Genomic DNA, 24,537 nt, shown 5'->3' on the forward strand with positions numbered 1-24,537 from the left:
CAGTTTTGGTTACCTGGTTGAGACCTCTGTAGTCAACACAAAACCGCATTTCTTTCTTTCCATCTTTGGAATGAGGTTTTGGTACAAGTACCACAGGAGAAGCCCATGGACTTTCAGAGTGCTCAACCACTCCCAGTTCTAACATTTTCTGCACCTCTTGCTTTATGCAGTCCCTGACATAGTCAGGCTGCCTATAGATCTTACTTTTGACAGGTAAGCTGTCTCCAGTATCTATAGTGTGCTCACACCAAGAAGTGGTACCTGGCACAGTAGAGAAGAGTTCAGAAAACTGACCCAGGAGATCTATGCAATGGTCATTCTGCTCAGCAGTAAGACAATCAGCCAAAACTACACCTTCCATTAGAGCATCTTGTTCTGTGGAAGAAAAGAGATCAGGTAGAGGATCACTGTCTTCTTCCTGTCCCTCATCAGTTGCCATGAGCAGGGTGAGATCAGCCCTGTCATAGTAGGGTTTCAGGCGATTGACATGGAGCACCCTAAGGGGACTCCTGGCAGTGCCTAAGTCAACTAAATAGGTGACTTCACCCTTTTTCTCAACAATTGTGTGGGGTCCACTCCATTTATCTTGGAGTGCTCTTGGGGCCACAGGCTCCAAGACCCACACTTTCTGCCCTGGTTGGTACTGAACCAAAACAGCCTTCTGGTCATGCCATTGCTTCTGGAGCTCTTGGCTGGCCTGAAGGTTTTTACTGGCCTTTTTCATGTACTCAGCCATCCTTGATCTGAGGCCAAGTACATAATCCACAATATCTTGCTTTGGAGCTTTTAAAGGTTGTTCCCAACCCTCCTTGACAAGTGTTAGTGGACCCCTAACAGGGTGTCCAAAGAGGAGTTCAAAGGGGCTGAAGCCCACTCCTTTCTGGGGTACCTCCCTGTAGGCAAAAAGGAGGCATGGTAACAGGATATCCCATCTCCTGCGGAGTTTTTCAGGGAGACCCATAATCATGCCTTTGAGAGTTTTGTTAAATCTCTCCACCAGTCCATTTGTTTGTGGATGATAGGGTGTAGTGAACTTGTAAATCACCCCACACTCCTTCCACATGGCCTTTAAGTAAGCAGACATGAAATTGCTTCCCCTGTCTGATACTACTTCCTTTGGGAAGCCCACCCTGGAAAATATTCCCAGGAGGGCCTTTGCCACTGCAGGTGCTGTAGTGGTCCTTAAAGGAATTGCTTCAGGATATCTTGTGGCATGGTCCACTACCACCAAGATAAACCTATTGCCTGAAGCAGTAGGAGGGTCAAGGGGCCAACTATGTCAACCCCTACCCTTTCAAAGGGAACCCCAACCACGGGCAGTGGAATAAGGGGTGCCTTTGGGGTGCCACCTGTCTTGCCACTGGCTTGACAGGTTTCACAGGACTTACAAAACTCTTTTCTGTCCCCAGACATTCTAGGCCAATGAAACAAGGGAACAAGCCTGTCCCAAGTTTTCATTTGTCCCAGATGTCCAGCTAGGGGAATGTTGTGGGCTAGAGTTAGGAGGAACTTTCTGTACTCCTGAGGAATCACTAACCTCCTGGCAGTTCCAGGTTTAGGATCCCTTGCTTCAGTATACAAGAGGTTGTCCTCCCAGTAAACTCTGTGAGAGTCACTGACATCCCCATTATCTTGTTTGACAGCTTGCTGTCTTAGACCCTCTAGTGTGGGACAGGTTTGCTGTGACACACTCAGCTCCTCCCTGGCAGGCCCCCCTTCACCCAAAAGCTCAGCAGTGTCTGCTTCCAGCTCCTCTGGTGTAGGTTCTGCACAGGTTGGAAATTCTTCTTCCTCAGAAGTAGAATCCACTGTATAGGGAGGGGTAGTAGGAAGTGCTTTACTTCTACTAGCCCTAGCTTTAGGGAGCACTTGGTCCATTGTCCCAGGATCCAAGTCACCCTGTCCTTTTTGCTTTTTGGCCTGAGCCCTTGTTAAAGCAAAAATATGCCCTGGGATGCCCAGCATTGCTGCATGGGCCTCCAACTCCACATCTGACCAAGCTGATGTCTCCAAATCATTTCCTAGTAGACAGTCTACAGGTAAATCTGAGGCTACCACAACTTTCTTTGGACCAGTAACCCCCCCCAAGCCCCCCCCCCCAGTTGAGATTTACAACAGCCATGGGGTGGCTAAGTGTGTTGTTGTGAGCATCGGTTACTTGGTACTGGTGACCAAGTAGGTGTTGTTCAGGGTGGACCAGTTTCTCTATCACCATTGTGACACTGGCACCTGTGTCCCTGTAGGCCTGAACCTCAACACCATTTATTAGGGGTAGTTGCTTGTACTTATCCATGTTAAGGGGACAAGCGACCAAGGTGGCTAAATCAATAGCCCCCTCAGAGACTATCACAGCCTCTGTGGTCTCCCTAAGCAGACCAACCCCAACTAAGTTACCAAAAGTGAGCCCAGCTACTCCCTTGGATTGGCTATTAGTAGGTTTGCTCCCACCACCACTGCTATTAGTAGGGACACTAGGTGTAGCAGTAGGGGTTGTAGTGGTAGGAGGCTTGGTGCTTTTCTTTGGACAACTGGGATCTGTTGTCCAATGGCCTTTTATTTTACATAAATAGCACCATGGTATCTTTTCTTTGTTTTGATTAGAAGAGGATTTGGGCCCACCACCCCCACCAGAGTGTTTTTGTGGGCCTGATGAAGACTCATTTTTTGATTTGTCCCCACCCTTGTCAGAAGACTTACCATCCTTCTTCTTGTTGCCATCTTTGTCACCCCCTGTATGAACTTTTCTGTTCACCCTTGTTCTGACCCATTTGTCTGCCTTCTTTCCCAATTCTTGGGGAGAGGTCAGATCAGAGTCCACCAGGTACTGGTGCAACAAATCAGACACACAATTATTAAGAATATGCTCTCTCAGGATTAAGTTATACAGGCTGTCATAATCAGTAACTTTACTGCCATGTAACCACCCCTCCAAGGCCTTCACTGAATGGTCAATGAAATCAACCCAGTCTTGTGAAGACTACTTTTTGGTCTCTCTGAACTTTATCCTGTATTGTTCAGTGGTTAAGCCATAACCATCCAGGAGTGCATTCTTAAGAACTTATTAATCATTGGCTTCACTTTCTTTCACAGTAAGGAGCCTATCCCTACCTTTTCCACTAAATGATAGCCATAGGATAGCAGCCCACTGCCTTTGAGGGACATCCTGTACAGCACAGGCCCTCTCAAGTGCAGCAAACCACTTGTTAATGTCATCCCCCTCCTTATAAGGGGGAACTATCTTGTGCAGATTCCTGGAATCATGCTCTTTTGCAGGATGACTATGGGGAATACTGCTGCTGCCACCATGGGTTTCTAAACCCAGTTTCTGTCTCTCCTTCTCTACTTCTAAGGTCTGTCTATCCAAATCCAGCTGTTGCTTCTTGAGCTTCAGTCTGGTTTGTTCCACCCTCAATCTATTGAGCTCCCTTTCTAACAATCTGTCATCAGGGTGGGTGGGTGGGACATGCCTTGAAACAGAAGTATGGTGAGAATGGACAGAAGGAGACCTATCCCTTACAGAAGGCACCCTAACAGCTTGGTTAACAGAAACATCACTTCTACTGTGGTGAGAAATAATACTCTTGCTATGATGTGAGATAACACTATCTGTATGGTGTACCTCTACATCAGTACCAACTATGCTAGACTGTCTAGTAATGGGCAGGCTAGGAAGTTTCTTTCCTAAATCTTTTCCCAGGGGAGTCCCTGGATCAGATTGGGAACCATTAGCTACTTTTTCAACAGATGGGGCCCTTCTGGCCTTATCTTGTTCTCTAAGCATGTTAAGCAACAATTCCAAGGAAGGATTCTTCCCTACACTCAAACCTCTTTCTATGCAGAGACTTCTTGCTCTTTCCCGGTAAGGTGATCATATGCAAGTTTGGACAGATCAACATTTTGGCCTGTGCCAGACATTTTTAGAAAGTGTTTAAGTGACAGAAAAAGTGAGAAAAAGTTTTTTAGTACTTTTTAAAGAACAGGAAAAAAAAACTTTTAAAACTTTTAAGAACTTTTTAGAAAGTTTAGAGGTACTTTTCAGCACTTTAGAAAAGAAGTGAGAAAAGAAATGCAAAACTTTTTGGTTAGGTGTACATACACTGAACTTGTTTTGTATATTTTTCTCTTATGAAAAGTGCAATGACAAAAGTGGTAAGTAGTCTCAAAGCACTTATCCCACCGCTGCACAGCCAATGTAGGAGGCTGGACTGGCTTGTAGTGAGTACCAAGGGGTACTTGCACCTTGCACCAGGCCCAGTTATCCCTTATTAGTGCATAGGGTGTCTAGCAGCATAGGCTGATAGATAATGGTAGCTTAGCAGAGCAGCTTAGGCTGAACTAGGAGACGAGTGAAGCTCCTACAGTACCACTAGTGTCATATGCACAATATCATAAGAAAACACAATACACAGATATACTAAAAATAAAGGTACTTTATTTTTATGACAATATGCCAAAAGTATCTCAGTGAGTACCCTCAGTATGAGGATAGCAAATATACACAAGATATATGTACACAATACCAAAATATGCAGTAATAGTATTAGAAAACAGTGCAAACAATGTATAGTTACAATAGGATGCAATGGGGACGCATAGGGATAGGGGCAACACAAACCATATACTCCAAAAGTGGAATGCGAACCACGAATGGACCCCAAACCTATGTGACCTTGTAGAGGGTCGCTGGGACTATTAGAAAATAGTAAGGGTTAGAAAAATAGCCCACCCCAAGACCCTGAAAAGTGAGTGCAAAGTGCACTAAAGTTCCCCAAAGGACATAGAAGTCGTGATAGGGGAATTCTGCAGGAAAGACACAAACCAGCAATGCAACAACGATGGATTTCCAGTCGAGGGTACCTGTGGAACAAGGGGACCAAGTCCAAAAGTCACAAGCAAGTCGGAGATGGGCAGATGCCCAGGAAATGCCAGCTGTGGGTGCAAAGAAGCTGCTACTGGACAGTAGAAGCTGAGGATTCTGCAGGAACGACAAGGGCTAGAGACTTCCCCTTTGGAGGATGGATCCCCCACGCCGTGGAGAGTCGTGCAGAAGTGTTTTCCTGAAGAAAGACCGCCAACAAGCCTTGCTAGCTGCAAATCGTGCGGTTAGGGTTTTTGGATGCTGCTGTGGCCCAGGAGGGACCAGGATGTCGCCAATTGCGTCTGGGGACAGAGGGGGCATCGAGCAAGACAAAGAGCCCTCTCAGAAGCAGGCAGCACCCGCAGAAGTGCCGCAACAGGCACTACGAAGTGGAGAGAAACGGTGCTCACCCGAAGTCGCACAAAGGAGTCCCACGTCGCCGGAGGACAACTTAGGAGGTCGTGCAATGCAGGTTAGAGTGCCGTGGACCCGGGCTGGACTGTGCACAAAGGATTTCCGCCGGAAGTGCACGGAGGCCGGAGTAGCTGCAAAAGTCGCGGTTCCCAGCAATGCAGTCTGGCGTGGGGAGGCAAGGACTTACCTCCACCAAACTTGGACTGAAGAGTCACTGGACTGTGGGAGTCACTTGGACAGAGTTGCTGGATTCAAGGGACCTCGCTCGTCGTGCTGAGAGGAGACCCAGGGTACCGGTGATGCAGTTCTTTGGTGCCTGCGGTTGCAGGGGGACGATTCCGTCGACCCACAGGAGATTTCTTCGGAGCTTCTAGTGCAGAAAGGAGGCAGACTACCCCCACAGCATGCACCACCAAGAAAACAGTTGAGAAGGTGGCAGGATCAGCGTTACAGAGTTGCAGTAGTCGTCTTCACTACTTTGTTGCAGTTTTGCAGGCTTCCAGCGTGGTCAGCAGTCGATTCCTTGGCAGAAGGTGAAGAGAGAGATGCAGAGGAACTCGGATGAGCTCTTGCATTCGTTATCTAAGGAAATCCCCAAAGCAGAGACCCTAAATAGCCAGAAAAGAGGGTTTGGCTACTTAGGAGAGAAGATAGGCTAGCAACACCTGAAGGAGCCTATCAGGAGGAGTCTCTGACGTCACCTGATGGCACTGGCCACTCAGAGCAGTCCAGTGTGCCAGCAGCACCTCTGTTTCCAAGATGGCAGAGGTCTGGAGCACACTGGAGGAGCTCTGGGCACCTCCCAGGGGAGGTACAGGTCAGGGGAGTGGTCACTCCCCTTTCCTTTGTCCAGTTTCACGCCAGAGCAGGGCTAAGGGGTCCCTGAACCGGTGTAGACTGGCTTATGCAGAAATGGGCACCATGTGTGCCCATGAAAGCATTTCCAGAGGCTGGGGGAGGCTACTCCTCCCCTGCCTTCACACCATTTTCCAAAGGGAGAGGGTGTAACACCCTCTCTCAGAGGAAGTCCTTTGTTCTGCCATCCTGGGCCAGGCCTGGCTGGACCCCAGGAGCGCAGAAGCCTATCTGAGGGGCTGGCAGCAGCAGCAGTTGCAGTGAAACCCCGGGAAAGGCAGTTTGGCAGTGCCAGGGTCTGTGCTACAGACCACTGGGATCATGGGATTGTGCCAACTATGCCAGGATGGCATAGAGGGGGCAATTCCATGATCATAGACATGTTACATGGCCATATTCGGAGTTACCATTGTGAAGCTACATATAGGTAGTGACCTATATGTAGTGCACGCGTGTAATGGTGTCCCCGCACTCACAAAGTCCGGGGAATTGGCCCTGAACAATGTGGGGGCACCTTGGCTAGTGCCAGGGTGCCCACACACTAAGTAACTTAGCACCCAACCTTTACCAGGTAAAGGTTAGACATATAGGTGACTTATAAGTTACTTAAGTGCAGTGTAAAATGGCTGTGAAATAACGTGGACGTTATTTCACTCAGGCTGCAGTGGCAGGCCTGTGTAAGAATTGTCAGAGCTCCCTATGGGTGGCAAAAGAAATGCTGCAGCCCATAGGGATCTCCTGGAACCCCAATACCCAGTGTACCTCAGTACCATATACTGGGAATTATAAGGGTGTTCCAGTAAGCCAATGTAAATTGGTAAAATTGGTCACTAGCCTGTTAGTGACAATTTGAAAGAAATGAGAGAGCATAACCACTGAGGTTCTGATTAGCAGAGCCTCAGTGAGACAGTTAGTCATAACACAGGTAACACATTCAGGCACACTTAGGAGCACTGGGGCCCTGGCTGGCAGGGTCCCAGTGACACATACAACTAAAACAACATATATACAGTGAAAAATGGGGGTAACATGCCAGGCAAGATGGTACTTTCCTACAGAGTGGAAATAGAAACTGCAAAAGGACAATCTAGGAAGTCTCAAGGTCCATTCACTCTTGGGGTGAAGTGAACTACTAATTCTGAGGAAAGAAGTAGCTAAAACAAATGGGGTAATGGCACATCACCAGCCTAAATGGATTAAAGTAATAAAACATAGCTAAATAAAATAAAGTATCATGTGGTAAAATACCTAACTAATAAGAAATGGGGAATGACAAACTTAGGGGTTTGAACAGCAGATGTATTGCGTACTGTAAATCAGTTTACCAATTGCATACATTTTAGTCATTAGTTCTTTCATAGGTCATTAGCTCTTTTATAGATTAACAAGCCTTGCATTGTTCTTCATTGTCATACTGATAAGCCCTGCTAAAAATAGCATAGCAATATTAATGACCTACATTAAACACAGACTATTTACTTCATAAGTGTTGGGGTTCGCTCTCCCACTGCTGAGCCCTTTTTTGGATATTTGCGGCAGTTTGTGCTTAAGCATTCGTACTTTTTGCCAACAAAAAGTATTGAGACCAAACTTGCATCCTTTTGTTATCACATGTCGAGGATTCTAAAGGAACCGATAGTTAATGGATACCCCTGGAGGTAACTGAGTAAATAGCCACAATAAAACAATCTTTTTTGTTGAAAAAATGATAAAACATGCTTTGAAAGTAAGTGCATATTTTTTTCTTCTGAAATTGGTATCAACATAATAGTTACTTTGCTTATATCAACCTCCTCCCAGCTTTTCATTTTTAAACACACTTTTTTGATTTTTCTAGGTGATAGCAGATTTTCCTATTTTTTGTTGTTCTTGCAGTTTGTCATAGATATGATAATAAAGTCCATGGGTGAACTTGAAAAGTTATACATTTCTTAAGAGTAGACAAAATTCAGAATATAGGAAGCAGCAATCTGTGCAGATCACTCAAGGTTTTCTCAAAGAAACTAATTATTAGAACCAAAACATAATGAAAATAAATTAATAAAAATATAAATAGGTGGCAACGTTTTTTATCTGTCATTTGTGCACTGATAGACGATTTACAGAAGTAATATGCCGTTATGTCCGCCAGACTCTTCAGGTCGCAGGGATGTATTGTGTTTGTTGGTTGTCCAAAAACATGTGATACCCAGAGCCAACAACTGAGATGCAGCTTCTAATGATATTTCATTGTGTACCAACCATGCATCAATTCATATGATAAAATGTAATGAATCAAAATGGTAATAAAGTAAACCAATGCATTTTTTAAATGTGCTCAGGGCAATGAGTTTAGGAACAATGTTTATTGGTAGAACTCTGAATTTGGGGCTGCTCATACTATCATGTGACTCAAGGCATATTGTAAAATGTGGTCCTCCTTGCACAGTGGCTTACATGTAGAAGCCAAAAATTAAGGGAAATTAATTTGATAAACAAATGTTCTGCTATTCTATGACCCACATGTCTGTTGATAGAAATGGTACTCTACTTGTGAAGGTGGGCTTAATGCCAGCAACAGAAAATGCTCCAGAATGCAGCAGGGATACATCAGTCTTTTGCCTTTCAAACTCACCATTCTGGCTATGTGGGTAACTAATGTATTTGGAGACGGGCTCGGCTGGCACCCAGGCATCCAGACGGTTCTGCAAACTAGACACTTATTTGAGTCCAGGATAGTGTGACATGAATAGATCCTACTATGTTTTCCTTTCCAGAATGCCCTGCAAACATCAACAATTATCTACAATCGCATATTTTCCTCATAGTTCTTGCGGGAAAGTTCCAGAATTTGTTTGGATCCACAAGATTCCTACCACCCAACATTCCTACACTGTCTGACAGATCAAAGGGAGTCGGCAAGCCCTGCAGACCATCACAGAAAAAGGAGAAACATTGTTGGGTGCAAGGTTTCCCACCCTCGCACTATACTGCATATCCCAAACCTGGTGACCAGAAAGTCTTTCGGTCTCTTGGTAGAAGCAGGTTTGGTAGGATTAGCTTCCTCTTCGTCTCTCTTATCTTTAAAAAGAACTGTACCCAAAGGACCCCAAACATCCTCTTGATTGCCATTGGGATGAGGATGCTCTAGACCTTGGAGGTGGAGGGAGGCCTGCCTGATTCCAGGGTGAAACACCCGTCCCTATTTTTACATTGCCTCAGAAAGCAGCCTATATTTAATTATTCTTTACGTGTCCCTCTGTGTAGTGCACTGTCCCCGCATGGTTACATTTTGAGGCATTCACATGAGGAAGTGTTCTATCTATATATTACACAGTGGTGATCGCCACTGTGTAGTTAAAAGTTGGGTCCCAGTTTCCATACGAAGACAATTTTGTGTTTCTTTAATAATGTTTGTGCAGTTTGAATCTGCACAAAACATTAAAAAAAAAAAAGGTTCAGCCACCTCGGCTTGTTCATAGAAAGTTTTCTGCAGATCCGTCAAGCAGGAGGCCAAGGAAAAGGGGGGGTGCCAAATCATTGATTTCCCTTGTTAATTCTCCTAGGAAGCTTTGCTCTATGAAAAGACTGCTGAATGGAATTGCGCCCAATTTGACAGAAAGTTAAAACTGTGCTAATTGTGATTTTGTGTAAATTTGTTCTGCTGCCTCTGAGAAATTAGCATTTAAAGTGGGGGGGTGGGTTGGACATGAAGGGGTTAAAATGGTATATCAAGAAGGTTGGTCCCGTGGTACTAAAATAAGTCTTTCTGATTAGCTGAGTGAGCATTTTCTTCTGTCTACCATTTCAGTACATCTGTAATTGTGCCAGTATCACAGTGCTGAGCAACCTGATTGGGTAGCCGTAATTCTGAAGAAAATGTTGCGACCACCATTACAGGACTCAGTCTCTGTGTCCTGAATTAGTTTTTTAAAAAGAGCATAAGGAGACAGGATAGGAACACCCTGACATTACAGGCACTTCTTGGAGGAGCCAGAGGTTAAACATTTTTATTGTGCACATGTGCGGCTGGTAGTTAGGATTCTGTTGATGGCTGCTTACCCATGAAAGTTGGTAATTGTGGGACATAAAAGTCGAATCTGTTTGTTGGAGATTTGTGGAATGCTTGTATTTAGAAAGTCGGGCCTTGAATTTACAATTTGAGATTTGTTCTATTTTCACAGCTGAGTGATTGTGATGGTATCCCTGAGGTGAAAGTGATAACCTGTTTAGTTTGGAAAGACTGGCCTTTCAGGATACATCCCCATGGACTTGTGGGTAAAGATTGCCACGACGGAATCTGTGAAATTACAATTAAGCCAAAAACTAACAAAAAGCACAGGTGAGTGCTTCTTCAAAAATGTTTAAATTTCTCCAAATAAATCTACCCATATTTATTTGTCTACCAATTAACCAATGTTTTTCTGTCAACAGAATTTATTTTTGAGGCTTTGTTACCCACCATTACCTATGCTTAACATTATTTGTCGATCTTATAATTATTATAAAGATGGGTAAATGTGTCACATAGTGAAGTTATATAGGTAGAAATATGATCTCTTTAACTCTATAACTGAAAGCAAAAGTCGGAGCAGCCTACCTATCCTTTACTGCAGGAGAAAGGTACACTAAATGCAAATATACATTGAGAGAGAGCGAACTGTGAGAAAGAGCAAGCTAAGGTTGACTGAGGGGGCTGGAGAGGAAGAGCACTGACTAAAAAGTGAATGTTGTTCAAGCTCACATTACATGATGTGGAAATGCAAGAGAACATATTGATTTGTGTGCTTCACTTGTTGATGATCTTCTTTTGCATCTACCTTTTTAGTTAGAAGTGCTGCAAAGTAGTCATTGTGTATGTTTTCCTGTATACTGGTGGATGATTGTGCAAGTACCGGCTTGGAGACTCATGGTGATGTGTTCATGCCAAAAATGAGAATGGCTGAGGCCGTAGATAGTGATCTAATCCTATTAAGGAAATGCTATTTCCTAGCTTATAAATGTCTGTTTACCATTGCAAACTCCAAATATTCTAATTACATTACATTACATTTCTGTAAACCCACTGCAGCAATTTTCTATACTCTAAAAGCCTGACTACATCCTTTCGGGGTCATGATATAATCTTTATCAAGAATGAAATAAGCCTTCTTGCTAGGAAACCATCTTTTTATAAGGACTGCCTGTTTCGATCTTAATCGTGCGATCTTAATTATTTACTGTAGTAAATTGTCTCTTTTCAGAAAAATGTTTGTTGGAGGATGGTTTTAAAGAGTTGTGTGTGTGTGTACACTTGGTAAAATGGAAAATAACCCCAGCGTATTGCTACTTAAGAGCAAGGCAGTTTAAAAGTGGTAATGAGTCTAATCTGTCTGTGGCTGACTGTTGTCCAAACTATTGTGTCTCCCTAGCATCTGCTTCTAGTCATTGGTGATTCTAGTCTTTTCAGAAACACACTCTTGAGTTGTCTGTAGAGGCATGTTACTCTCTTCTGGGATGATGCTCTTACTCTTGGACTATCTAAAAAAAAAAATCAAGGGAAACATCCCTTCATATGAGCTATCTAGAAATTAAAACCGTTTTGAAGCAGACTGGTATAACAACGATTCATTGTGAACTTGAAAACCTACCAAGCCTTTTTAGCTTGTCTATTTTGCCACTTTGGTATCCACGTAGGCTTGTAAAGAGTGAGTTGATTACAGCAGTAGGCAAAGACCTTTATCCTCAGGTGAGGTATTTCCCATATATGGTTAAATTTCTCCCTATAATATTTTGATTTTGAAATGATGAATTACATACAGAATCAGTATTTAAATCATCAAATTTTATTCTCTATGTTGAACTTATTTTTAAGGCTTCCTCCTCTAATAAATTTCAACAAGTTTGACGTACCAAAATCTGTCAGTGGGATGTGATAATTGTCATTTGCCAAAATCTGTCAGTGAGTGCGATAATTATCGCACAACTTGGAATTCCGATCTCTAGTGAGGGTTTTGGTCAGGAATAAGAGTTTGACTCTTGTTAGAAATTGGGTCTCTAGTTGGCAGAGGTATACACCCTGTCCGAGGAGGGATCACAATCCTATTCTGGGTAAGTCACAACGCAATCTAAATTATCCCGCACTCAACCTCCGGTAGCTTGGCACAGAGTAGGCAGGCTTAACTTAGAAGGCAATGTGTAAAATACATGTGCGATAACTCATACAATAACATCTTGAAAACCTCACAGAAAATACGCCACACCAGTTTAGACAAATACATAATATTTATCTGAATAAAATAACAACCAAAACGGTAAAAATCCAAAATTCACAAGAGAAGACACACATTTTTAAAGATTAAATGTAGTATACCGCTTAGAAACACAGTAGCGAGGTGAGGCATCGCTGGAGCCAGTGCAGCGTCAGTTCCTTATTTCTTCCATGGAGGTGAGACTTCGGTTTCTTACCGCTCGGCAGGGGAGGCGCTGGTTCCTTACGTTTGCAGAGGAGTTGATGTGGCGTTGGTCGTGAGGCGTCGGTTCCTTACGACACAGCAAGGTCGATGGATTCAGCAGGTCACGACGTGCGGTGCCGCCTTCACGGGGTTGCGATCACACCACTGGGCCACAGGTGCTGTGGCAGAGTCAGCATACGTCGGTGACAGAGCGCTCTGGACTTCGAAGGCGCTACAGTGGTGTTAGACCTGCGGCAGGGTCGAAGTCTGTGAGGAACATGGCTCCGGTGCAGGCAGTGGCATGGCATCAGAGTGTGGCGCTGGTCCTGAAATTGTTCTGGGCGTCTGTGCACTTGGTACACTGGTTTCTTCTTTGTTTCACCTGAACTCACTCTCAAGAGCCCAGGCATAGGGTTTGGCACCCATTTGGAAATCAGGATTCTCAGCAGGAGAGCCCAGGTGCTGGCAGATGAAGTCTTTGGTGTCCCTGAGACTTTTCAACAGGAGGCAAGCTCAGCCCAAACCCTTGGAGATCACTTGTGGGTGATGGCAAAGTCCTTCCAACAGATTCCGAGGGCAGCAGGCAGCAGGGCAACACGCATAAGAGCAGTCCTTCCAGAAAAGCAGCCTAGTTGAGTCCTTTGGGCAGCACTGCAGTCCTTCTGACAGTCCAGTTGCAGTTCCAGAAGTGACTGATTTGAGGAGTTCACAGCCCCAGTATATATACCAAATGTGTCTTTAAAGTGGAGGAGGCTTCAAAGAGTGGTTTTGAAGTGCACCAGTTCTCCTTTCAATTCAGTCCTGTCTGCCAGGAGCTATGTGGGTGGGTTATCAGTCCTTTGTGTGAGGTCAGGCCTCTAGCCGTTAAAATGTAAGTGAGTGCCCCCCCCCACCCACACCTTTCTTGCCCAGGGAGACTTATCAGTATGCAGATGCAGCTAAGTGTCCTGTGTTTATGGCTGTCTGGTTGGAATGCACAAGGATAGTTGTCAATCAGCACAGACCACACGTGGATTGGAGACAGACTGTAAGGCACAGAGAGCAGTAAGAGCAGAGAAATGCTGACTTTTTAAAAGTGGCATTTTCTAAAATAGTAATGTTGAATCCAACATCACCAGTAAGCAGGGTTTCTCACTACCATTCCAAACATGACAATGCCACTCTTTTCAGATCAGAAATGACCACTTAAAAGTATATAAGGGAATTTCCAATACTGGCCTATCAAAGAAGCAGGACTCACAATAGTGAAAAATGTCTTTAGGAGTTTTACACTACCAGGACAGGTAAAACTTATAAGTACAAGTCCTGACTTTTACTTACATAGCACCCCGCCCTATGGGTTACTTAGGAGTGACTTATATTTAATAAAAGGGAAGTTTAAGGCTTGGCAAGTAGTTTTAAATGCCAAGTCGAAGTTGCAGTGAAACTAGACACACAGGCCTTGCAATGGCAGGCCTTCAACATGGTTTAGGGGCTACTTATGTGGGTGGCACAATCAGTGCTGCAGGCCCACTAGTAGCATTTAATTTACAGGCCCTGGGCACATATAGTGCACTTTACTAGTACCATGTTTAGGCGTGAGATCACTAGCACTTTAGCACTGGCTAGCAGTTGTAAAGTGCGCAGAGTCCTAAAATGAGCAAAAACGAGATCAGAAAAATGGAGGGAGGCAGGCAGGCAAAAAGTTTGGGGAAGACCACCCTAAGGCTATCAGGTCTAAGCTCTTTATTGAAAATCTGGGGTTTAATGTTGTATTAGAACATTGGAAAGGTCAGAGCTCAACTGAAGACAATGGAGCAGCAGCAGCTTATATAAACTGATATAGGCCTGCTGCTTTCAACTTTGCAGATTTCTAATCCACAGCCTGTGCCTTTCTCTTTCCCCTACCTCTCCAAATATATGGAGTGGGCAAGGGAAAGCAAAAGACAGAGGCTGTGCTGTGGGGTACACCAGAGCCTTAATTCCCTCCCCCATAGATCACAGAATCACGTGAGCCTTTGAAAGAGGGAGGGGGAATGGTGTTCAGCTCCTAGATCTCCTTGGCCTGGCTGAACGAGAAGAAAACAGATGAACCAAGCCATGGGACAAGCAGGGACTTACTTCAGCCCCCTTTCACAGCTTTTGCTGTGAATGTTCAACAGCAAACAGCCCATGCCCTGCGCACGTCTGTTAGCAGTTGAACAATCACAGCAACAGATCTGAATCAAAGGCTTCAGAGTCGAGGGGATTTTGAGCTCCGAGAGGCCTTTCTCTTTATAATTAGTACATTCCGTCCTCAATAGGTGGAATGTTCTTACAGCTTTCCCTGCCTTGGCGAGCTATACTGGCCATTAAAGGCTTGCTCCCTTGTTAAAGGCCCTCGCCTTCGGCATCGGCCTTTAATGGCCGATATAGCCCATTATGGCAGCCTATAAAGCTATATTAGATCATTGTAATGTTGGGAGCTCCGTTGAAGACAGTGGGCTTGGGCTGATAATGACTGGTATAAACCTTCTGCCCCAACATTCCAATGTTTATTTTCATGTTTCTCCCTTTTTAATTTACAACCTTCTACCCTCAGTGGGTGGAATGTCCTTGTAGCCTTATAGCCCTTCTGCCTCGGGCTATACCAGTTGTTATAGGCCCTCTCTCTCGTTATAGGCCCTTACCAGCGTGTTATAAGACTATATGAGTGCATGCCCATAATTAGACTCCCACTTCTTATTTTAGCACCTTAAATTTCTCCCTTTTAACTACTGAAAGCTTTTCTGAATCTTTTACTTATTAAACCATTACTTTACTTTTCAAGTGATTTGGTAAACAATGTTGTCTATAGTCTGTCAGATGTTTTTCTGTATGGTCTACCAAAGCCTCACAGTGAAGTAACGAGAAGTTCTGCTGAAAATCCCAATTGTGTGGCATCAATTTTCCTCTGTTACCTTATGGAGCTCCTTTCATCCTTTTCTGTCTGAGCCTTCGATCGCTGTCATAATGACCTTAGTTCAGGTTTCCCGAGTCATGATAGTCCAATTATTATCAATGCAGTTGGTAGTTCAGGATCACTCACTAGTAGTTCTAACTACAATCTTACACGACTTAGTCAAACTTGATCTGAAAGTTTCTGTATAAGTGTATGCTAATTTTGGTATTCCAGCAATACTTCCATTCCATCATTCACTCCATTATCTGTGTTTTTATTAATTTATAATTATTTTATTTGTGTTATGGATTGTGGTAAAGTTGCATGGTTTTATTAGCCTTTATTTGAATAAACCAATAAAAAGACTAATTCTATGTGTCTTTGAAATATTAAACCTTACTTGGTCACCTACAAACAATTTATGGTCAATGAAGAGCTTCTCTTCATAGGATTTTTGTAGAAGACCTTGTACTATCGTGGTAACCCTTTTATTTTTTTAACCTGTTTCTGATTTATCATTATCTTTTCAAAGGTTTGCCCTTCTGAGCTGGAAAGAAGTCTTAACAATGGCACATTAGTGACTTGTACTGTTTCCTTTTTTTGCTAGTGTAAAAGTGCACTTCAAAATTATTCTAGCTTTATGTTATGCTATAGGTTTCTTGTATAGTGCTAATGTCACTCCTGTCGAAGTATCCCAGTGCTGAAGCAACACAACATATTCCGCCAAAGATACCTTGTCCCCCCAAACCACTTCTTAAAAAGCCATGTCTCAAGAGGTTTTTTTTAAAGGCTTGAATTTCTGGCAGGAGTGAATGGCCAGTGGACATTTGTTCCATTGACTTCCTCAGTGTTTGGAAACTTTAGCCCCTCAGACAAGATTACCTTTGAGGTCTTTCATCATGGAGGTGTTCATTTGTACTCTGGCACTCCAGAGTACCTGCCAGTGGTTAATGAGGCATTGGCCTGTCATGAATTTTCTCTTCAAAATATGTTTGTGAAATTGTGTTTTGGCTTTACTTTATGATTTTTGTCATCTGTTTAGGACTAAACCATTTTTTGTAGACGTACCATTCATTTTTCCTCTCAATTTTCCTCTGCTCTTTCCATTTACTACTCTCTCATCCTCTATCTCAATACTTTTTAAAAAATGGTTATCTCTGTTGAATGATAAACTATCTCTGCTTATTTGTCTACCAGACATACCTTGGATAAGTGCCTAGTTTGTCAAGCATTTTACATATAGGAGGATAGAGAGACATGGATGGAAGTTGAAAATTTTCTTCAAATCCGAGTGGACCTTTCTGTGGATCAGGGTACTAACCAAACTAAAGGGCATTCTTGCTGGGGCCAATTCGACACCTCCCAGGGTCATGGCAAGAAGGGCCGCAGTCAATGCAGTCATTCTCGTCAACACCAACTGTCTGACTGGTGACATGCTCATTACCACAGCATAAATTCTTCTTTGACATTGATTGCTTTGACATTAAAACTCCAGTTAAGAGCCTCAAGTAAGAGAATATGCCACAGTTGACATTAAAGGCCTTCATGCCAGTTGAGTTTTAGGGTCATCTTCCCAGAGCAAAACATGTAGGAAAGTTCTGTTTTTAGAAGGAAGAGCAGAACACTGCACAAGTCTTGCTCCAGTAATACAAAGCGGCTCTTCAAGCAATCCAGGGCTCATAGAGATCTGCCTCCTTTAAGAAGACCATACTATCAATTTCAGCACTGTTGGTAGTGCCCATATAATGTCTTCTCCAGAATAATCTCATCAGGGATTTGAACCTCAGCTGACCTATATAACTTTAAAGAAGTCCGAATGCAGCTGTTCTCAGTTTTACAGCTCTACATTCTCGAAATCATTTTTCAAAACCAGATGCTATTACATTTCTGAATCATTCTCATGAACATTAAAAGCATCTCTTTCACTTAGTGTTAAGAATGTTTGATGCACAAGGACACATTTTATCACCAGTTTCAGTAATAATATACTTTAACAATAACAATGTTTTATCCTTATGTAAAGAAGTAAGACATTTTCATTGCAGACTTTTTCCAGCACAGGGTTTCATCTTGTGCATAGCACTGAGACAGTTTTAGTCCTCATATTTGATGATCTCAGACTGGATCTTGATGCAGGAAAAATGTGTGTTATTATTCCTAGATCTGTCAACTACCTTTTGCTAGGTCAGTCATGATGTCTTACTGGACTGTGTGAAGGCATTCTGCATAGGGGCACGGCACTAAAATATTTTCAGTCAAGCTTGACAAACAGATCACAGGCGGTGTTGCTGACTCTGACCATCTCTGAAACAAAGAGTGCCTGCTTTGGTATACCTTAAGGGTTGGTGCCATCCTCACATCTGTTTAATATCTACATACTACCTCTAATGCATCGGAACTGGTGGCCAAAGCATACATGTAAATTGATGACACAGTTATTATTCCAATGAGACAATAACAGATGTGTTGTATCTAGCACTGAGTTTTAAAAACAATTATGCTTCACCTGGAATTAACTGGGGTACAACAGATTGAAGTTCAGTATGGAGAAAACTGAGGTCTTGATAGTGAATAGTCATGTGGATCTGTGGCTGGATTCATAGTGGACATATTGGCAGTGTCAGAAGCTCTTCACTGACAGGTCTTAATCAGGGATGCCTTTTGTGCATCACTTTATGTCTAGCTTATGTGAGTGATGCTGTAAGAATTGCAGAACTGTATCCTCCTAAATCTGCCTATTTCAGTATGGTGATGATACATTTCTCTTGGACAATGTGCCAAGAGAACTGTAAAATGGCTGGAATTCCCTGCATAGCTATTGTAATGAAAAGAATCTACTGCAACAACAAGGTGATGGATGGAATGCATCCTCTGCCTCCAAGAAGAACCCTGATTCCTTCCCCATATCCAATTACAACAGGGTATACAAGACAGACAACTGAGGCAACGGGGAAGGTCTTTCCTTTGGAGTTCCTTGCCCTGCATTCCATGAGTGCAACTGTTTTCCTAGTCCGCTGCGCCAATGGACCGCTAGAAATGGTGCATTTGGTTGTACCAAACATTCTTGATCGTTTTTGTGACCATTTAGTAGAGGTTGTGCAAGATGGTAAAGATGTGGCAAAACAAATTCAGCTCTCTGCATAGCATACCATGCATTCAGTGGCATGGTCCAAAGGATCCATGATTGCCATCCACCTCAGTGGTTGGATTCTTGGGTGATTTCCAACTGAATCCTAGTGACATGCCTTTCGATGGTACTTGCTGTTTGGTGACAAGGACGCTCTGGCAAATTCTTGCCTCTTCTTCCCTCTCCTCTGTTAGTACTCCTCTCATGGGTCTCCACCCCCTACAAAACCCAATGCCCTGCCACCTACTACTCACCAACTGCCCATGGCTTTCTCAGCATTCTGAAGCTTTCAAGCTAAAGGGATTATTCCCACTTCCTAAAACCTGCTTGTTCTCCCTTGTTAGGTTAGGGAGATTGCTCTTCCCCATTTTGAAACAGATATTCTGGTGAAAAATAACCATATCTATTTTCTTTTAGCATGCTACAACTTAGTGTTCTCCCTGGTTGATGGTGAGCTCTTATGTTCCCACTACGGGTCTACACACTTCTCCCTACAGACTTTGATTTTAGGGGTATTGTACATTCAATTCCTCACATTTATCCATTATCTTTTAGTTCTTCCCATATGTCTATATCCTTCCTTTTTGCATGCAATACTTTATTATGAATTTGGCTTGTACAAAACAATCCATGCCCAAATTCTGCAATATATCCTCCCTTCTATATATGCATGTTCCTCGTGCTTCCTTTTCCTACTTTCACTCTCCCTAAACTGTCACCTGCCTCTCTACTGCTCCACCTTCCCCAACTGTGTAGCTCAGTTCTGGAATGTATTTAACTTTTTTTCTCCTACACAATACAAGTCCTTTGTATCCTGCTTCTTACTCCCCTTCCCTACATTCCCTTCTATTTCCCCCATTCTCTTCTGCATTTATACATCCATCTGTATATAGTTATCTTCCAACTTCCAATGTTCCCCCTGTCCTTAAATTTCTAGGCCTTTGTTCCTCTCTTATTAGCCTCTCTAAATCTCTACATCGATCCTTGTATATCTGCATGCAGCTTTCTTCTTGCTTCCTCTGTGTAGTGATGCTTTTCGCTTTTTAATCCTCCTTCCTCTGCCCCCTCGGCCTTGCCGTTATTATTCTCCTTTTACTGTTCTCTCATAAGTCTTTCATCTTTTGTGTCGCCAAACTCTTACCTCTGCCTCTTACCTTAGATTTCTCCACTCCATCCCAACTTTCAGTTCAGTATAATGTCTTTCCCCAGTCCTTTCTTTCTCTTCATCTCTGTATCTCTCCGTTTTCCATCTGTTATCCCTTCTGTCTCTCAGTTTTCCGCTTTAGCTGTGCTTTGCTCTATCACTTTCTCTCCTGTATCTGTCCACCCCCTTGATTCACTCTCCACTGTACTCATTTCACCCCAATAGCCCCCTATTCTGTCATCAACCGCTAGATTCTCTCAATCTGTCGTTTTGTTTCTCCACCCTCCGGTTTTGCTTATCTTCTACATCTTCACCTTCCCTTTATCTGCCTGCTGCCTAGTATCTCTCTACTCATGCTATTTTCTGTTTATTTCCTCTGCCTGTCTTTTTATCTTTGTACCTCACCATCGAATTTCATTCACTCTTGACTTTCCCCTGCCTCTTGCTACTCTCCTTTGTAGACTCCCTGTTCACCTCTACATACCCCTATTCTTCCTAGTACCTACTCAATTTCTCTTATTTCTACTACTCTTTAAGTGACTTTTGTTTATGGCATTGGATCTCAGACACAACACAGTAAAATCCAGCATGATGGCTTCTGGAGGTTCTTGGGCTTTACTTGTTACTGTGACAGTTAACATGCCAAGAGTCATATATTGTTCAGTGTGCTTCAAGGAGTTCCAGCAAGCGGCACAGCTAAAGCAAAAGCAGTTTTGGAGCCCTCAAGATTCCCTTTGTCCATTCATAACTCATCAGTTGCTGGTTTTTGCTTTATATTCTTGGATTTTTAGTTATGTATAAAATTAGGACAATTAGTCACAGAATGAAAAGCATAAAAACCTGACTGGATGAGCCACTTATGCTTAGGCCTAGGAATCTTGAGAGCTCTGCAATTTCATTTGTGTCCAGTGTCTTTCCTTTGCTGCCAAGCGATACACTAATTTAAGCTCTCTTTATAGTGCTGTGAGCAACAAATTTGCAGTCTTTATACAGTGTTTCCTCACAGGACTCTTGTAGCAGGCTTCCACTTTCAGCATCACTAACAACTGAATTTGCATCTCTTCGGGGTAACTCTGGTGGCAAGTTTTCTTTTTATAAATCCCTTAGTCCAAGCTTCTCATCTATACACAGAATCGTCAGGGTGAGCCCCTCTACATGCCACTAGCACTAAGTTTCTCATCGTACAGTGATACTAGTACAAAGATTCCCATCACCTCACAGTGATCCCATCACAGACATTCCGATCCACTTATGCTGACCCCCCATAACCGAGCTTCCTCTTCCCTGATTGTAACACCAGCACCAAGCTTCCTTTCTCCTCTTAATGCCACTTGTGCCATGTGTCCCATCCCTTGATAGTGATGTCAGTGCCAAGCTGCTCCCCTTCTCAGAGTTATTACCATACCATCTCTGAGATTATGATGTACTCAGTGTCACCATGCTTTTCATTCCCAAACAGTAACACCAGTGTCAAGCTTCCCTTTATTCTCAATGCTACCAGGACCAAGCCTCCCATTTCATGAGAATGACCCCGGTGCTGAGCTGCCCAGCCCTTGGGAGCGATACCACCTCTGTTATTCCTATGTACTCTGTGACACTATAACTGAAATTCCTGGGCCCACCTTCTCACATTGTGTCTTCAAAACAATGCACAGACTGCACAGCTGTAGTGTAATTAATTGGACTTGACCCTCTCTGAAGAGTCACTCCCAAACTTTTTCACCTTCACCCTCCAAATCGTCTGAACATGTTTTTGTGGACTTTTAGGACTCTGTGCACTTTACCACTGCTGACTAGTGCTAAAGTGCATGTGCTCTCCCTTTTAAACATGGTAAAATTGGCTTTTCCCCAATTGGCACATTCAACTTACTTGTAAGTCTCCAGTAAAGTGTTACCACATGTACCCACAGCCTGTAAATTAAATGGTACTGGTGGGCCTGTTGCAGTCTTTGGGAATTCCATGTAAGTAGCCTTTTAGCCATGTCTCAGGGCTGCCATTGCGGCCTTTGTGTGCAGTTTTAAACTGCAATTTTGAACTTTGATCTGGCAAAATAAACCTTTTGCCAGTCCTAAAGCTTCTGTTTTAATGAATGTAAGTTACCCCTAGGGTAGGCCCTATGCAGCCCATAGGGCACAGTGCAGTGTATTGAAAATGTTGTACATAAACTTGTAAGTTTTACATGTCCTGCTAGTGAAAGACGTAAATTAATGTTTCACTACTGCAGCACTTACCTCCCCCATACAATAACTTTGGGTTTCCTTGTTACATTTAATAAGGGATAACTTTCAATAAGGAGCAGGTAGGAATGTCTAGTTAGGTGCATAAAGATTTGTAAAGAAAAAAATCCTCTTTAATGGTAAAGTGGGACTTTAAGTAACAATTCTCAATATTCCTCTTTTGGGAAGTTGGCATTTTTCTGTCCCAACTGTTTGGTGCCTGCAGCCTATATCCTTGGTCAGATGGCTGGGTGTAGCTGGATCGGCCATCTCTGACTTGATGTGAGGGGCAGTGTTGTCACCTACTTCAATTGAACATCACGAAGAATGCTTCAGAACACTCACAGAGGGCTTCACAATAGTCTTTTGTTTACCCAAAAAAGCTGAGGCAAGGGCAGGGAGGCAGGAAATTCCAGGCACCTCTATAGGGAGAGGACTCTAGAAACTTCTCCAGCTTCAAAGTGGGCTCCAGGTATAAGTAGTAGACCCTCATACCCAATTTTCACATCACTTCTGGACCTCTGGGCCACACCAGCAAAATGGGCTGCCCAGCTAGGAAGTCTGCCCTGCTGACCTGCATGCTGACTTAGAACAGCTTTGCAAGGAATGCTGTTGCAGCACTAGGACTCTTCTGCTACTCTGAGCTACACTGCCGAATCCAGCCTGCCTGTATGGGTCCAGACCTCCAGGAAATCTCCAAAGGTCAGTGGGCTGGCCCCCTGTTCAAGCCACAGGAGCATAACAGGCTTCTTGAACATCAAAGCATCTTCACCCATTTCAGAGTATCGGGACACAGCATGCCTTCGCCTCCGGCCCAGCACATCGCAGTTTACCCTTGATGCCAAAATATCTCAGCTCAAGTTCTTGCAAGCACCAGTGGCTTCTTTGATGCCGACACCAATATCGGCACAGCGCAACGTATCTCATCCCCTTAATGGCTCTTCAGTGCCGGCTTGTGCATTCTGACGCAAGAACTTTGCATCTCAACATCCAAGCCACAAGGTATTTTGTCAGCGGACTGATGTCAGTCCTGTATCAGTCCACGCTCCATGGTGGCTGGCCTGAACTTATGACTTGGACCCTGTCTGCTACGACCAGGTAATCGTTGTTGTTGCATTTTGCGTCTTAGTGATTGATTTTTACCAAACCGTTAAAATTGCATATCTCCATTTCTACTAATTCTATTTTTCTTGTTTTTTTCCTCAAATAATTAATACAATTTTTTTTTCTAACTTTGTGTGGGATTTGTCTTGTGTTGTGTTTTCAGTATGTTGTTGTTTGTGTGCTTCATAAATACTTTACATATTGCTTCTAAACTAAGCCTGACTCCTTTTGTGCCAAACTACCAGAGTGTTGAGCACATGTTAATTTGGGGTTTGCGTTCGTTTTCCCCTGACAAGAATTATGGTTACCACTTTAGTGGGGTTTCACCCCGCCCTGCCCAACCAGTAGCCTATTTTCTCACATTTGCAGATTCTGCCATTGATTGTGATTTAATTGACTTGAATAGATTTAAAGCACTTATTTTGAAAGAGAGGAAAAGGAGTTGAGAAAGAGGAGTGGAAAGAGTTAGAAAGCGAGAAGCAGAGGGCAGATGTGAGAGGGGCATTGACAGGTACAGAGTAGGTCGGGGGGAGGTAGTGGAGTCAGTGAATTAGACAGATATTGATAGGTATACATAGATAAGAATAGTTCTTCAGTATTGGATCTTTTATAGATTCACATGCTTGAGTCGTCGGGGTGGGTGTCCACGGTGACCTTAATTATACATAGCAGTAAGTGTATTACACTAGGCCTCAATGGCCTATACAGGCACTGTTATAGTCTACCCATGATCTTTTATTAAAAAGAAGAACCAAATCTGAACTACAGCCAGTCAGGCGACAGCACCCTCTAATACACTCCCAACAGAGGCCGTTTCCCTCGGATTTTCTACTGCACGTTGTGTGAAGGGAGTCTCCCTGAGCTCTGCTCAGCTTTTTTCTCTACAACTATTCTGACGGGAGCATTTGTTTCAGATATCTTGGATTTCCAGTGGTCAGGATGTCTCAACAAACTAAAAAGGGACTTTTCAGAAATTGTGACAATTGTGGGAGAAAAAGACTTTATATTGATGACCTCCGCAAGAAGTGCATTTACTGCCTACATCCAGACCATAAGGTGGGAGATTGCAAAAATGTGTTGCACCTTCAGTCATAAAACCCTGAAAGACAAAGAGGGTAGACTTTGGTAATGTCTACAAAAGCAGAAGGCTATGGCATACCCTTCTTATGAGGATAGTGAGGACTCCTCACAGGCTTCTCAATCCCTAAAAAGGCCTAAAAGTAAAGAAAGACTTTCTGCAGAACCTCTGAATAAAGTTTTAAAGAAATCTAAACACCTTCCTTTACACCAACAAAAAGGCCAAGGAAGCTATGCCTCATCATCTTCAGAAACCCAGTCAAAAGCCAAAAAGTGCTTCTCTGTCTTTGTCACCGATGAAGAAACTTAACCGCTTAGGTGCGGGCATCGGCCACTGGCCGACGCCCACACACCCTCCATGGTGCGGGTCACGACCAGTGGCCGACACCAGGAAGGGCATTAATAAATCCTCGGGTGCGTCGCACCCGA

At 43.4% G+C, this 24,537-nt stretch overlaps 1 protein-coding gene across 2 annotated transcripts in view; it reads left to right on the forward strand.

Annotated features, from left to right (window-relative positions):
- The window catches only part of RELB (RELB proto-oncogene, NF-kB subunit), a 319,238-nt gene that overhangs the window by 114,652 nt on the left and 180,049 nt on the right, over positions 1-24,537 (forward strand). For both annotated transcript variants that reach the window (XM_069207723.1, XM_069207724.1), the window contains exon 3: positions 10,291-10,448. In XM_069207723.1, coding sequence (XP_069063824.1) covers positions 10,291-10,448 — 158 coding nt within the window. The remainder of the gene's footprint in view (positions 1-10,290; positions 10,449-24,537) is intronic.

The sequence above is a fragment of the Pleurodeles waltl genome, chromosome 9 (genome assembly GCF_031143425.1).
Source record: "Pleurodeles waltl isolate 20211129_DDA chromosome 9, aPleWal1.hap1.20221129, whole genome shotgun sequence".
Classification (NCBI taxonomy): Eukaryota; Metazoa; Chordata; class Amphibia; order Caudata; family Salamandridae; genus Pleurodeles; species Pleurodeles waltl.